This window comes from Bombus affinis, chromosome 8 (genome assembly GCF_024516045.1).
Source record: "Bombus affinis isolate iyBomAffi1 chromosome 8, iyBomAffi1.2, whole genome shotgun sequence".
In the NCBI taxonomy this organism is placed as follows: domain Eukaryota; kingdom Metazoa; phylum Arthropoda; class Insecta; order Hymenoptera; family Apidae; genus Bombus; species Bombus affinis.
The window spans coordinates 3,447,909-3,463,651 of NC_066351.1; the positions used below are offsets into that span (position 1 = coordinate 3,447,909).

Sequence of the window (15,743 nt, forward strand, 5' to 3'; positions counted from 1 at the left end):
TTCTACTGTTATCTCCTCTGGCGAACGAACTACTGACAGCTATTCGAATCCATCATATTAATTCCACCACATTATTAACACACGAACGCTCCACCTTATTATCCTCGTAATCACAGTTTAATTTCCAAATTCTAAACACGCGCAACACATACACACCAACACATAGGTTTTTCTGAACGGACGATGATTAATCTAATCGTTGAATAATTAAACTTAATGACAATCATTCAGTGACCAGTTGGTGATAGACACAAGTGCAAGCGAGCAAAACACTTTTGTTCCGCGTCGTTTATTTAATTAAACGCCGATTCAGGTTGTTCAACACGATAACATTAATCTGGCACAAGCAATTTGCACGCTTACGACACGTAACACGGATTTTCGTTCACAATCTATTCGCGTATCATCGATTTACTCGAATCGATCTCTCACAGCGAAAGATTGCGATCTACAAAGCCAACTGTTTAACTATTCGATCGACAGAATCTCGTTTCATTCCCCTATTTTTTTTTTTTTTTTTTTTTTTTTTTTGTTTTCTACCTTTTGTAAGACTCGTTGCAACGGAATCATTGTTGTTTTTTCTGGGTCAATATTCCCCACGCCCCACGAAGCGTTATAAATTTAGTCTTACGGTTTTACCTATTCAATCGCTTTATAAATAATGGTTTCTTTTTTCAAATTGAAATCAAGAACAATGGAACTTCTTTTTATAAAATAGGAACTGAAAACTTGATTAAAAAACGCGGTACACAACAATTTTATCTTATCTATTTTTTTCTGAAACTATATTCCATCACTCCAGTAATTTTGTCTAATTGCGTTCACAAAAATATAAATTTGCATAAACATCTGCAGCCTAAATATAAGAAATCAGAGAATAATCTTACAAAGTAACAAAGAATATTTATATTTACTTCAAAAAATTGAATTTTGAAATTTGAACATTTTGAAACTTTCTCCAACAAACAGTTTCAATCCTCGGAAATAAGCTCTTTCGTGGAACATAGTGTAGTATTTTACGTATAGAAAACCATTTAATACGTGCAAGCATGCCTCCTTAGCACTGTTTGATTAATGTAGGTAGCACAGTTGAACGTCCTTTGAAATGATTTAATTGTTTTAGTACACGGATGTCACTAGTACACTGGCAAAGTACGCTGGCGATAGTATTACACACATAACGTATTTAGGAATATTATTGCTTGGAACTGCTCTAACGAAACCATTAACTATGAACAAAGGATTTGTTTACCTTCGAGGTACGGCGGAAGTTACAACGAGCTTTTGCAACCGTCCCATGATCTCCCTAAATAAGTTATTTTAATGAAGTTTCAGATAATTAATGTATAGGAGTACGTATATATCTGTATTCTTATTTAAGTATTTGGATACCAATTATCGTTTAAACATTATTTAATTTATCTTCGCTGACAAACTAATTCGATAAAGAAACTAAAAATTTCTTAGGCCGTAACGATAAATGTGTGTATGTGTGTGTCTACAATTTTGAAATTTTATTTTCTTACTTATTGTAATCTTCAACATGCACACATACATCAGATATGTACTAATTTTTAAAGAAACAACGACAGAATTGAAATAATGTCAAACATCTTTAAATTTATTCACAAAACCGAAATATTTATACATATTTCATAGCTAATCCAGGGTCAATTGAATTCATCCTATCAAAACCAAGACCAGATCGAAAACCAGACTGTCAAATCAAAACCAGATGAAAATTCCGATTTCATCGAAGAGCAACATTCCTCGCGTAAATTAAAATTCCATCTAAGGAAAATTCCTGGACGTGTCTTAAATGTCTCTCTACTTTCGAATTCCTCTGAATTCTATTAGTTGGGCATCATGGTTCGAGTGGCACTTAAGACGTCCATGGCGATCGATCGAGAACCGTTCAACGGGGGCCGTTTGTCCACTGAACGTCGCTGCATAGACGCGTATACGCCAAGATATCGCTTCCTGTATTACATGGAACGGACAATATGATGTAATGCGCGTCCATCCACCAAGCGGCAACGTCACTATCGACATTTGTCACAATCGACAGCCAATGTACAATACTGATAGCCACCCAGCATATAATGTAACACGTTAGGTATAAAATAGAAAAGAACTGATCTAACGTTATTTGAGGCAGTCAGAAGCTACATTCATCAATTTTATATGTTAAAGAGCGAGGGAAAGTGATTATAGTAATTATTATTCTGCGGATTTTTATGCATTTATTCAAGATTTGAATATGTAAGAATGCACTAAATACATATAATTCACTTACAATAGAATACTCATTGTAAGTTTCAATAGGGATAAGGAACCTCTAAGTTATTTGCTTTTTGAGAAATTCGGAATTAATCATGTACTTAGGTAAAAATAAAAGTTTAGGTTAGATTACTTTTTGAAACACTTATTTGTGCAAATATTTGGAAAACATGCATATAATATCATAAACTCTAAAATACACGAAACTTAATATCGCTCTGTGAAGGATACAAATAGTTAGCTAAAGAAACTCTGTGAAACCATGTTTCGTTCATAAATATTGACTTTAGTCCTTCCTAAGGACTTAGCACTAAACAGTGCTAATCACTACTCATAGCAATTAGCTCTGAACTTCAAACTGCTTATATCTCTTAAGAGGAATCAAAATTTTTATTTCATTGCAACAATTTAACGGAAAATTTAGCATAACGGAGGTTTTAACACTTGACTAACTTCAATTGTAGAAATCTGACAAATAAGCATGCATTATTGAGCAAAATAATTGCACTCAATTAATTTTTACGATAAAATAAATAGAATTTAATAATCAAATAATCTATGGGTTTATATGTACCTATGTGATAATGAACAAAATTCAGACAGTCAAGCGTTTGGTAATCCTTCGACTTTATAAATGACACAACATCTGTAATATTTAAATCCTTGATGGGTCGTAACGATAATCACCAAAATATACTTGCGCGTCGTATGTGATGAAAGCCACTAGTCTTAACACGGAAGCAGCAGGACCAGGAAAATGAAATATTAGGGTACCACGTGGTAAGAACGTAAAATAGGGCGGCGTGTTTATTACACGGCCCCGTAAAGTATGTATATTAACAGTGTAGGAATGCGACCATACGGATCCGTGCATCCACAATACGACGACAACCTGTTGCAGTAACAAGCTCCAAGTAATTTTTGCCGCAGGACGCACTAATTCTTTCCGTTCCGTGTTTCACGCTCCATGGACGTCGGTATTCACCTACTACGCTCACCTTGTTATTTACTGTGTTAACGCGCTACATCCGGATGGTCCGCGTTTCCTGCTCGTTGGCCATCGTGGTGACTTAGGGTTTTTGATTAAAACGAGGTCGTAGTAATGGAAGGAAAAGGAATTTTAATAAATGTTGATGAGAGATATGTAATTCTGAGATATCTGAATTGAATATATTCTTTTATCGAACAAGTGTGATTTTAAAATATGGAAATATAGAATTTGTTAATTTTAAAGTTAATAATTTATGTACCCATATTTTGGTTCCTATTTCAATACCTCGTTAAATCTTCATCATGATCATGTTTGCAGTTGCTAGAATCGGTCTAATTAAAATCAATTTGCCTTTAATAGCATTTAATACTAAGAGATTTACGATTAAAACAGAATCGAGTTACCAGGGTCAAGGAAAATTCTGATGAAAAAATTGAGTTCAGTCTAAATATCAGATGTTGATGTTTTTTTTTTTTTATTATCATTGAACTAGTTTTGTATCGTGAAACTGGTTAAAAGGGAGTAAAATTTCAATATCCTTTAGGTTAATTATAGTAATTTGAAACATCAATTGCGAGAGAATTTTAATTAAGGTACAAGAAATATAATAACCAAAATGATAAAATCTCCAATATTTATAAATATTACCCGAATGATTCAGCTATTATCATATTCATAAAAAATATTGTAATTGTTCAAAATCTTAGATAAGAAATAACCGCGTTGGAACTGACATGTAAAACAACTGCGTAGGCAAATAATGAAGATCTATTACTTCTAGTATTTCAAAATTCCATGCGATTTAATAAAGATGATGCGAGTTATTCAGTGCCGAAAGGGGAAATTCAATAAACTACATACCATACAAAATTCTACAACCCCTAATAACTTACGTGTTCCCTAAAATTCTCATATCTCCTCAGACAATCATACCATGTAAATTCGTAATTTTATCAAAATATAATTTTATAACCATTCAAAAAACATTCAAAAAACATCATAAAATTTACCCATTTTGCAATAGTATTATGAGGATAAATTTCATATCGTGTATCATAATATGATACATTATTTTCTTTATGTTATATGTATGTAACTTCCACCCAACCTCTTATATTTTACAAAATATCAATATCAAACAGCAGGATATGCATATGTATAATGAAACTTGAATTGCCTTTTCATGATCCGCAGGGCAAAAAAGCAAATGTATCTTTTAATTCAGCAGCTACGGAATGTTGAAATGTCGCCGGCGTCGTGAAAAACGTAACTTCATAATCTCGGGAGTATATTGTGGGATTTGTGTGTATTTATGTGATATTGCCACCCTTATCGCGCTAGATGAACTTATATTTTAAAAGAAAAATAAACAACGGGATTTAGTTCGATAATCGTACATTCCGTTTAAAACAGAATCTTTACGAATGGGACATAATGATACAGGATTGCATATTACGTAATATAATTTAATACAATATGACAATGAAATCGTAAAATTTAATAAAGATATATATGTACTACATAAAGATAGTATATACTCTGTGTGTATATATATATATATTGTAGTATCGGAAAAAAGGATAGGATTAGGATAATTTAGATTTGTAAAATTCTCCTAATACTATTTATTTAAAATAAATAAAAATAACAGAGATTAATTGGACAGAGAACGATAAATGTTCAACTTGAACTAAAACACAAAAATCTTATTCCGCTCAAATCACTCTCGCAACTCTATAACTCTAACAACTCGATCTCTCTACAACGCTAGCAACTCTACAACTCTACAACTCTAGTCTTTGGCATCTACACTAGCACGCTCTCGCTTCTCACTCACACTGCACGCCTTTTGCATTCGTTCTCGCTGGCGTCTCAACTAACACTGCCCTTAGCGTCTCTTTGTCTTTTCCCGTCCTATCGAACACGTGTCCCTAAACGCCCGTAGTCAGGGTCACGCAGGCCCTTTCCACGAAAACTATCCACTTGAAAGGACCGACGACACATTGATGTACTCGACGGCACCGCGGCTCTCGCCACTTTGTATACGGTTCGGCCGATATCTTGGGCCTTTTGTCCACGATACTACAATATCTAATCTCTCTCATATATGTCGGAGATGTAGGAACATCGGGCCTTTCTTTAGGAAGATCCCCAACACTTGGGCTCGAGATGACATAACTGGTCGCCGAACGTAGCCACGGTCACGGGATGAACGAAATGTCTTACAGAGGAAGTACCGATGTTGAGGGCCACGCTGTATAAACAATCAAGTCTCGATCAGGAGCAATGTTGGTTTACGCGGGACTGCCTAGTTACGGCGCTTGGGAATTTATTGATATTCCCGATCAATATGTAATTGACAAATGTGACTGTATCTGTCTTTTATTTTGCAATCACCTTGGAGAGTTTACTGTCATCGTCTTGGCAGTCAGTCTGAAAGTAACCCAGCGTCTGAGTTAACGTGTCTGCGTGCTACAAAATGTATTCCATTGTACAAAGAGTTTACCCGTTGACCGTGGATTCGTTATTGAGCCCAGGAACATTGTCAATAGCTTTTGTTATACTTATTAATTATTTCACGCCTAAAATTTCTAACGATAACCTGACATATATATATATATATATATATATATATATAATCTGTATGTATATATATATATATAATATATATACAGATAATTAATAATTATGTAAGGTTTAAATAAAAGTATCGATTAAATTTTAAAATGTTTACTATTACTAATAAATGTATTCACATTTACTATATTACTAATATTTAATACATTCATAGCGAAACATATTCATAAATTGTTAAAAATATTATAACTATAAATAACGAATTGCTAGTCGGTGAAACAAAAATAAATAGAAGTAAAAAAGAAATTTTCAGCAATTATATTTAATTTTTTCGATTAAAGCAAAAATTCTAACACAATAATTTTGCATCTAATAATTTTGCAAAAATTATTTCCTCATTTTTAGATATAATTATATATAAATATTATATATTTATTTTTTATTGTACATATTATATTTGTATTTTTTTTCTATTACCATATTTTGCCAAATAATATTTTAACTTCTTTTTAATGTAGCTACAGGAAATATTCGCAAACAAGTTTACTATCTTGTTACGTTTACATCTTTCGAGACAAACCACGATCCAAACGACGTTCATCAATAGAACTACGAGCGAAAAATTTTCGCCATTTCCCATCATTTTTTGTAACGGGGGCAAAGAATCTTCCCAAAGCTACATCGATATCCGTGCTTTTCACGTTCAACTGGGCTAATGTCCGATGTGCCCATAAAAACAGCATCGACAAGTGCTACGAGGAGAAACGACCTCATCTCGAAAACGGACCTCGCGTTACGTTCGCGCAAGTGCCTCTTGAACATTTTTACAATTGCTTTTTTATATTATATTCGCCATCAGTTCGATTACTTTTGTACACAGTTTCCTGTACGTTGAAAATATCTCAATTAACAAATCTTGTGAATTAAGAATAGTGTTTTTTTAAATTTTAAGTAGATTCTAAAACATACATTTCATGCAATGTATATATGTACATGAACGACGTAATATACACGTGTACGTATATAACAAACGGCAAGCAATAAAGTTTATATAATAGCTTATTTAATTTCTACTTACTTACTGTATAATCATTTATGTTGTAAATCTATTGTATGCATTCAGAAATATTCTCTATTATTAGAATGAAGCACATAGAATATTCTTTGAGTTTGTCTCGTATACTAAGATTTCAAGCACCTAATGATAGATATGTAATTTATAAAAGCATACTGCGAAGGATATAATGACTATAATGATAATCTGCAAGATTATAATGATAGATACTGTAGACCATTTAAATTCTCTTTATTATCCATCATTTTCAAAATGAGAGAGTCACTTACCTGATCGCCAATATCATTCTTAGTGCTTCAGAAAATTAACTTTAAAAAGATCAATTTATGTAACATGAATAAAAGGAAAGATGAAATGAACAATTAAAGCTTAAAGAGATCTCAAGTTTTCAAAAGATGAAAAAGCGCGTTAATGATACTTTCATTACATGACCCCCAAAGCTATAATAAAAGAAAATGAAATTATATCTAGTTGAACGTTTCCACGGCATACTTCATGTAAGTGCTATTCGCACACGGTTGCATTTATGTTCTGAATTTCAAGCCTGTCGAATTATTCCCATGCTTTCTACAATAACAATGTGTCTAGACAGTGTTTCTTCGCGCACTGAATCTTTTGTGAGACGCGTGCATTACACTGCATGGAAGGTGCAGCGAGGGTGTATTGAGTACACTTTGAGTATACTTTCTAGGCAAAATAAGTAGCGTGTGCACAAACTTAAGAGCATCGATTATACATCTTCAATCAAAGATGTTTTACGTTTCTTGACAGAACGTTGCACGGTAATAATGATGTACCTTTCAATTTTATCTGGAAGATATACTTTATATATCACTTTGAGAACGTAGTACAGAGAAATACTATACAAGAAACACACGAAATATTCTGTTCAAGAACTCAATTCCAAATATGAAAGTCACTCTAGAGTAGCAAAGAATGATGTGGAATATAATGTTTGACAGTTTAAATATCATTAAAGAATGATTTTAAAGAATAACATCTATACAAGCAATTCTTTTCAGCTGGTACGCGATGTTATTTTAAATACTTGAAATTTCTACATGTAATTTAACATTGAACATTAAAATATTAATTGTTTTCTAAGTAATTATTCCGAAAATTTTCTTTTCTGTTAACATCTAGAGGTTCAATGTACAATTGGCAGATTGCCTGACCAATGCTGATTGTTTCTACTTAAAACCATTACTTTTCTATGCGAGCTATACATTCTCTAATGAAATATCATGCAAACTATTAGTGTGTTAATAAAACCTATGATATATTCTTAGTATATACGTTTAGAAATTTTATTTTAGTTTAAAATTTCGCCATAATAAAAGAAGAAAGTTTTGCACTGAGTGGATGTAATACATTTTAGTTTTGCTAATTTATCATGTGTTTTATCAAGATGTGTATTTAAAAATTCACTTCACAAGTATGTATTGTCATTGTGAAATGATCTCAACATAGATACGGACAGTTTTCAGAGTATTTCAAACAGGAAAAAAATAATAAGAAGGAAAACATGATTACTTACAAGGACGGCATTGGTAAGCAACTTCGATGTATTTGGGCAATCCAGGACACGGATCACCCTGAAAGGTTTTCGGACTGGTGTTGAACTTACACTGCCTCTTCTTGTGACAAACATCCACAACCGTCTGCAACAGTGAGTACTAACGCGTCATTCAGACGACCCGCTCACTTTACGATAATGCTAGATTTGGTTATAATCTAAGAAAATTACAACGCAGTAATTTCAAGAAGGAACGTTTTATATAATATTAGGTCATCCCATAAGTTCGTGCCGATCTTTGTGTATACATTTCATATTTTAAAGAAAAACAAGAGAACTTTTGTCGAGACGGAATAATGAAAAATGGGAAGAAGTTGTACAACGAGAGAGGGATTACATTTTTTCATGAAACTGAAAGGTATGTAAACAATCTTAACATATATAACCGCTCGAAAAACGGCACGAACTTATGGGATGGCCTAATATATTCAACAGAGTATTCTTGGTAATTTTATCAAGTAAACTGTTTATTTTAAATTCATATACTGTTATCTTAAACTATTCTTAAATATAAAGATAAGCATCATCAAATTTAAAGAAATATTTTAACTTTTAAATGTATAGTATTCTTATTTTTTAAAAATAATTTTTCATTACTATATTAGGCATAAATTTACTTTTCTAAAGTATTTTATTAAATTTGTAAATATCAACATCGAAAAATTAAGACGATTTTAAATAAAAAATTCAGAAATTAATACATAATTTAGCTCAACATTATGTTAAAAGAATTCCCAGTTCTACATACATTACATAATAATCAAATGTCACGAAATTCAGCTGAAAGTATGAATTTCAGAATCAATTTCTCTGATATCCTATATTACTTTTACTCAGTAGAATCGTTCTGACAGTTATACGATCCTTTGATGCTCTGTACGTGTCGCTCGCAAGCAGATCATGCACTCTGACATGTATACAGTGCAGTAGTTTAGGACCACGAGAACATGTGATGTCACAGTATCAACAGAGTTCTACTCAAAATGTGTAATTTACTGCTGTGTGATTACATATTTTGCAGCGAGATACCAAATAACGCAAACACGCTCTCCCAATAAACGGGAGCACGTATGCATACGCAACCAATTTACTTGGGCGATATTAACAGCAATACGTTCCAATCTTGTATCCATTAAGTTAATGATTAATTTGTTTCTCGAATTTATTCAACTCTACTACGTAGAAAAGCATGATGAATGATATTTTACTGTATTGGAATCGCGTAACATTCGTAATACATAATCGTGAAAATTTCCTCTAGTTAATTATACTTATACGGTGAATTAATTTTCCGATCATTATATGCGATAAATTCGAACGCGAAGCTAACAATAAAGTGGATTGCAAGATGTGTAAAACTGTTCTAACTGACAATTTCTGTTATTAATTGTTCTTGTTGTTATACCTTTGCGTTGGAATTGTTAATATATCTGGAGTAAAAACTTAGATCAAAAAAGGAACTTTTAGGTTTTTTATGCAAACTATTCTGACATTAAAAATCAGTATGCTTTCAATAACGTTTCATTTCAAATCCATATGCCAACCTGTTTCCTACATGTACAGCTCTAAAGTGCAGCGTTTAAGATGTAAGGAAAACTCAATGACATCTGAAATCCTCAGGATCTCAGCGACCTACTTTTTGCTTCTTGAAAATGCGTATGTCGCTGGTAGTGATAGTAAAAATTCGTTCATTCAGCTTCTGTCATTGACCATTGCACAGTTGTCAAGCTTGATGTAGGATCAGCGAAACACAACTGGTTGAAAAAAATATAAAAATATATACATATATTGATTTCAACAAAAATGTTCTCGATAACATAAAATAACAGAAAATTTTATTAATACAAAGTAGAACGTCACTTCTATACCAGCTTCAAATTAATGTTCTCTTTTTTATTTCTTAATAAAAATGAATAGACACATTTCTTTTTCTATTTTATTTAAAATTAATCCTATCGGTTTTAAATATTTTCTGCAGTGGATATTGCCTTGAACTAAATCCCTTTTGCTTCCAATAGGTGCAGTATCGATCCTATATATTCTACTATTGCAATGTTGTAGTCAGAAACATGAAAAAATATTCAATAACACTAGTGCGACACACGTATAAGCTTTAATCCACCACGAGCCTCTTTTTTCGAATTTGTATATATCGGATCATAGTCGTAAAAGGATTAATCATAAAAGCAGCAACTAATACTTTAAAAAATGTTATTTGAAAAAATCTGGTAATTCATAAAATCATATAAAATAATTGAGTAAATTACATGTCTGTTCCATATGGAAAAGAAATGGAAAAATATTGAAAAGTATTTCAATCATAATGTTCATTAAAAAATAAAATAAATTTTATAAATAAAATTATAATACGAATGTGATTAAGAGATTGGATTTAAGACTACAACAATTCTCATCTTATACCACTTTCAGCACATTGTTGTTCAGTTATTTCACAAATAATGCGGTTCTTTACATTATTTTTAGTTATTAATCAATGACTTGCATCATCTCTATAATTATTTATCATCTTATTATTAATTTCCATTTTAGAAGTAAAGCAAACGTAACTACTCTAAAATCTTTTAACGAGGGTGAACATCAATAATTATTACTAAATATTCTCGGACAAAGACAAAATCTATCTACACATTTCAGTAATCCCAATTTCATTCATCGTGAAAATCTTCGTAAAAATTACAACGTCGTTTATAGGAATAGAAATTCCATAAAAATTCTAAAATTCGAAATTCATTTCGAATTTTGAGAATTAGTTGAGAGAGTATGTAACTGGCGCAAAATTTAGTGGCAATCTTAATATAACTGGAACCAGCGGAGACCTTAGTTGGTCCTACAATTTTTCTCTCTTCCATCGCGCGAACTTTTTTTGCTTTACTCCGGTTGGATTCGTTTTGTCGCGGCAATTGCAATAACCGCGTCAGGCCAAAGGGGGACGCCACATTAATTTCGACTAGACATCAAAGCGCTTCTGAGACTGTATTGTGCACGACCCTGGTTCTCGATGCAACTCGACTGTTTTCCTCTTTGTACCTTTGTTAGCCTGTGCTCTCCCTTTCTGCGCTGTGTCCATCCCTCTGTGCTCTCTCCTTCGTATCGTCACATGACACAGTGCAGCTCGACAAAAGCGAATTAATGGCAAAGAAGTGGAGAAGGGGCAAACGCGTCTTCGATGTCACGCCCATCGTTGATATTCTATCGCAGTTTTTTGTTTGTTAATGAAAGAACTTTGAAAAATGACGCTTGAGGCCGTTCGAACGATAAGCTACGCTATCGGATAAGTATTTCTTATAATATTTTTATATTATATTACTGATTATAATATTGATAGTTGTTAATATGAAATATTAATAATATTTATTTATTAATTTCTATCTGTATCTGTTCCTTCTCTTTAGTTATGTTCATACAAATTTGGATTTACACAAAAATTTGTAATCTAACAAATTGCATTAATAAGCAATTTCTATAAGTAATTTTTCTGACACTTGTACAAAAGAACTATGAAAGACTTACAACGATATTATACGTTCTATCTTAAATCTACAATTAACCATTGTATTTTACATTGTATGTATAATTTTGTAAACAATAATACGCGATCGTTCTTTTTTAAATTACCATCAAAGACAGTTACTTTCCTAATAGAACAAACGTGGTCTAATAACCATAGGCAGGATGATATTCCACGTTTCGACCATTCGAATCTTTTTTATCACTCGTGTAGTAAAAAGTAAAATTTTGAACAGTAAAACGCTTATTTCTGTACCTCACAGTATTTGGATACCAAAGATCCGTATTCTGTCTCACCGAAATGCGCAGGATATTAAAGACAAACAATCTTGTTGCTCTGACGGTACTCGCATTATTGCTTCACTAGTATTAATCTGAGAAATCGATTATTGTCTCCGAAATTGTGCCAAACGAAAAATTAATTAAAAAATCGCTGAGTATGAATATACCTATGTGTACCTTCGAATATCGTGATACTTTTTGAAGGCTCGTTATCTGGTTAGCATTGTTTCTGGTTTAGAAATTGATTAATTAAGTTTTCTAGCTTGACAACTGTTGTTGTTCAGAAACATTACATAATACATCATTATTTCATCGCTGTATGGCTGTTTCTATTTGTTATCGTTATATTGTATTGAGAATATAAGAAAGATATAAGATTATATAGATATAAGATTATAAAGATATAAGATTATACACAGGTTTTATTATTTTAATTTTTGAAAATTTCAAATGTGGTATTAAATTTCGGTACAGAGTAAAACAATAGTGTTTTGTTGATTTGCAATTGTTATGATGGTTAGATATATAGTGAGATAGGTAGAGATAGTGAATTGAAGTGTGTTTTATAAAATGTAAACAAAAGAAATAATATAATCGGAAAGCTTTCACTGTCGGGATTTTTGGAATTTGTTTATCCTCCTTTTAAAATTGTTTCTAAAAGATGTCGTCTCAAATTCCTGAGATCTTGCTTTCATAGAAAACTCCAAGGTAAGCATCTTCGTTCCACAAATAATTTATACGAGATAAAGGATATTGTAAAATTTGTAAATAGTGTAAAATCTTTTTATACTCGAAAAAATACAGAAATTCAATATTATATTTAGATATTTGGTGGTAAATTTTTTGCGATGTCATGCAAAATTTTTTTATATTTTTTCAAAGTGCAGACATCCATATGTTTCCCGAATATTTTAACTTTTTTTCGATAAAAATATATTACACCGACCTTATTTTATTTCTGCTTTTAAAATTGTAAAATAGCATCGAGTTTTTCACTGAGTTACATATTATAAAACGAACTTCTTTTTTTTCAGCTGACAGGGCTAATAAATGCATCAAAGCTAATGTTTTATTTTAAAAACATCTTCAAAAAGATTAACGATGATTTGATTTAAATAAATAAGTATATATTTACATATTCATTTATTTATTGCAATGGACAAGACCAAGAATTTTAGAAACAATAAATTTTAATATCTTATCATTGGAATTAACTAACTATTAAAAATTACATTTTCGCTTATTTTTTGAAATATATATAAGATTATTGTTAATATATGTGAAATACTTGAAACTAATAGAATTAATATGACATGCACTAGAGGAGTTCAATCGTATTGCATTGTGCAGTACCGCCCCTGTAGGCTTTTTTGTTATATCTTGTTCTAGAATCGATACTAAATCAAAATTTATAATAAGTTTGTAATACAAATAGGACCTAATAAAAGAAGTTAATTTTATCAAATTCAGTAATAAGAATTGATAATTTGCAAGAGTAAAAATGTTATAATTTGTAGGAAACGAAAAATCGTCGTCCGACTAATTATTTGATTAGTAGATTTTTCGGTCTTAAGGATCAATAATGTTAAAAAACGTTAACATTTAAATGTTAGAATATATTCTTATTCACATTTTATTGATACATATATCGCAATCAAATAATTAATATTATCTTGGTCTATGCATTCGAAGTGTGTCTATTCTTCACATTCATTGCTTTTGGAACATTGAAAACCTCACCGGTTTATCTTTGGGTCATTTTATTTTCGAAGAGTATCTTCTGAATAACATTCATGATCTCTTCTGTCTTTCATGATCTCATGTTTCATGTTCATGATATCCCCTTTTTTTTACTTTGGAATGTCAAACATTTTTCTATGTGAAAAGGCAATAGAAAGATTAACTGAACATCTTCTAATTTAATTCCAGTTGCCAACAGATTTAATTTAGACGTAAAAAACACTTGGTTTGTACTGGTCAACAGTTGATTACTCGATACTGGACGACAAACGTGAAAACAATTATAGATTATAATGTATATAATATACAAAGACAATTACAAAACTGGGGATAATAATTATAGTTAATAAACTTGATATAGCATATATAATAGAAAAAAATCATCTGCCTACATGAGAAACAAAATATCAGCTCTAGAAAATAACTTTTACCACTCGGAATATCGGCATATGCCTCTAACATGTTAGAATAGCGAAAGCAATCGAATAAATAATATGGCTTCGAAACATGTTACACAGAATTGTTACATTCATTCGTTTACTAAAAAAAAAGAGCGAATATCTGGTGAAAAGAAGCAGAAATAATTTTAGTCAGTACTGTACGGTCGGTATTGCGCGATTTTCTCCTATATATATTCTTTCCAAGGACCAACATCAACAATATCATACTAAAACCTCAAATCCTGACATAGAATCGTCAAAACAATGCATCAAATAAAATTCACGCCGAAATTTTGTATCCCGATACATGTCCAATTTCATTGCGCTTATTGTGTCATCCAAATTTTCACGGAAAGCAATCTCGCGTATTTCTAAAAAGAAAAAGCGAATGAAATGCAGAATGAATCAATCCCAACGAAGTATGAATCCAACAAATGTTATACTGCAAAGGGGTATCAATATTATACCAGAAATACCTTTGAAAAATCTAACCACGATCCAATTTGACTCGTCACACATGAAACAAAAAGTGAAAGATGAGAAAGATTCGGTATGTTCAGTTCACAGATCGAATATTTGCTAGCACGCATTTAATTATTGGGGTTTCAGGCTCGACCTGTTTCCATGCGTTTCACGTACGAATGAGAAAGTCTCCCGCGGGAGAAATCGATTTCCGCTGTACATCAATGTTCACCTATTTAACTCACTCCTTTCCCTAACCAGAAACGTCTCTCCTCTTTCGTCGCAGCCACCCTCGCGTAGCCTTACAGGCTCTGACGCTTATCCGGTGGCCCATTAATTCCTCGGTTAACGATACTCTCGCTCCTCTATCGTCCCGAAAGCAGGATATCATAGAAATCAACGGGGCGCAGATACAAGGCGAAAATCATTGTTCTGGTTCGCAGGGGCCACATTGCGTTTTTGATCTGGTAGATATTATAAAGGTTTAAGTCTAATTTCTTTAGAAATAATCACAGTGTTTTTATTACATTTTTGGACCTTTTAAAATTGTAAAGTTGTAGAGCTCAATATACTGAAAAGCTGTCTCTTTCATGGGGACTTGTTTGAAAATCAGAATACTGCGCGATATATTTAACGATTAAAATGTAACCAATGTGTTTGAAGAGTGAAATACAGCCACCTGATAAAATATTTGACGATGGTCATGTTATTGAGATAGAATACACAGAGATTGCTTGATTAGCGAAAGTTCTCTGTTTGGAATAGCTGATCGCGCTTGGCTGGTGAAAATAA

At 32.0% G+C, this 15,743-nt stretch overlaps 1 protein-coding gene across 6 annotated transcripts in view; it reads right to left on the minus strand.

The window, feature by feature from the left end:
• LOC126919395 (protein eva-1) overlaps window positions 1–15,743 on the minus strand; it is a 322,945-nt gene that overhangs the window by 98,552 nt on the left and 208,650 nt on the right. For 5 of the 6 annotated variants that reach the window (XM_050728591.1, XM_050728589.1, XM_050728595.1 and 2 more), the window contains one exon: window positions 8,461–8,599. In XM_050728591.1, coding sequence (XP_050584548.1) covers window positions 8,461–8,599 — 139 coding nt within the window. The remainder of the gene's footprint in view (window positions 1–8,460; window positions 8,600–15,743) is intronic. The other variant, XM_050728593.1, reaches the window with a different exon arrangement.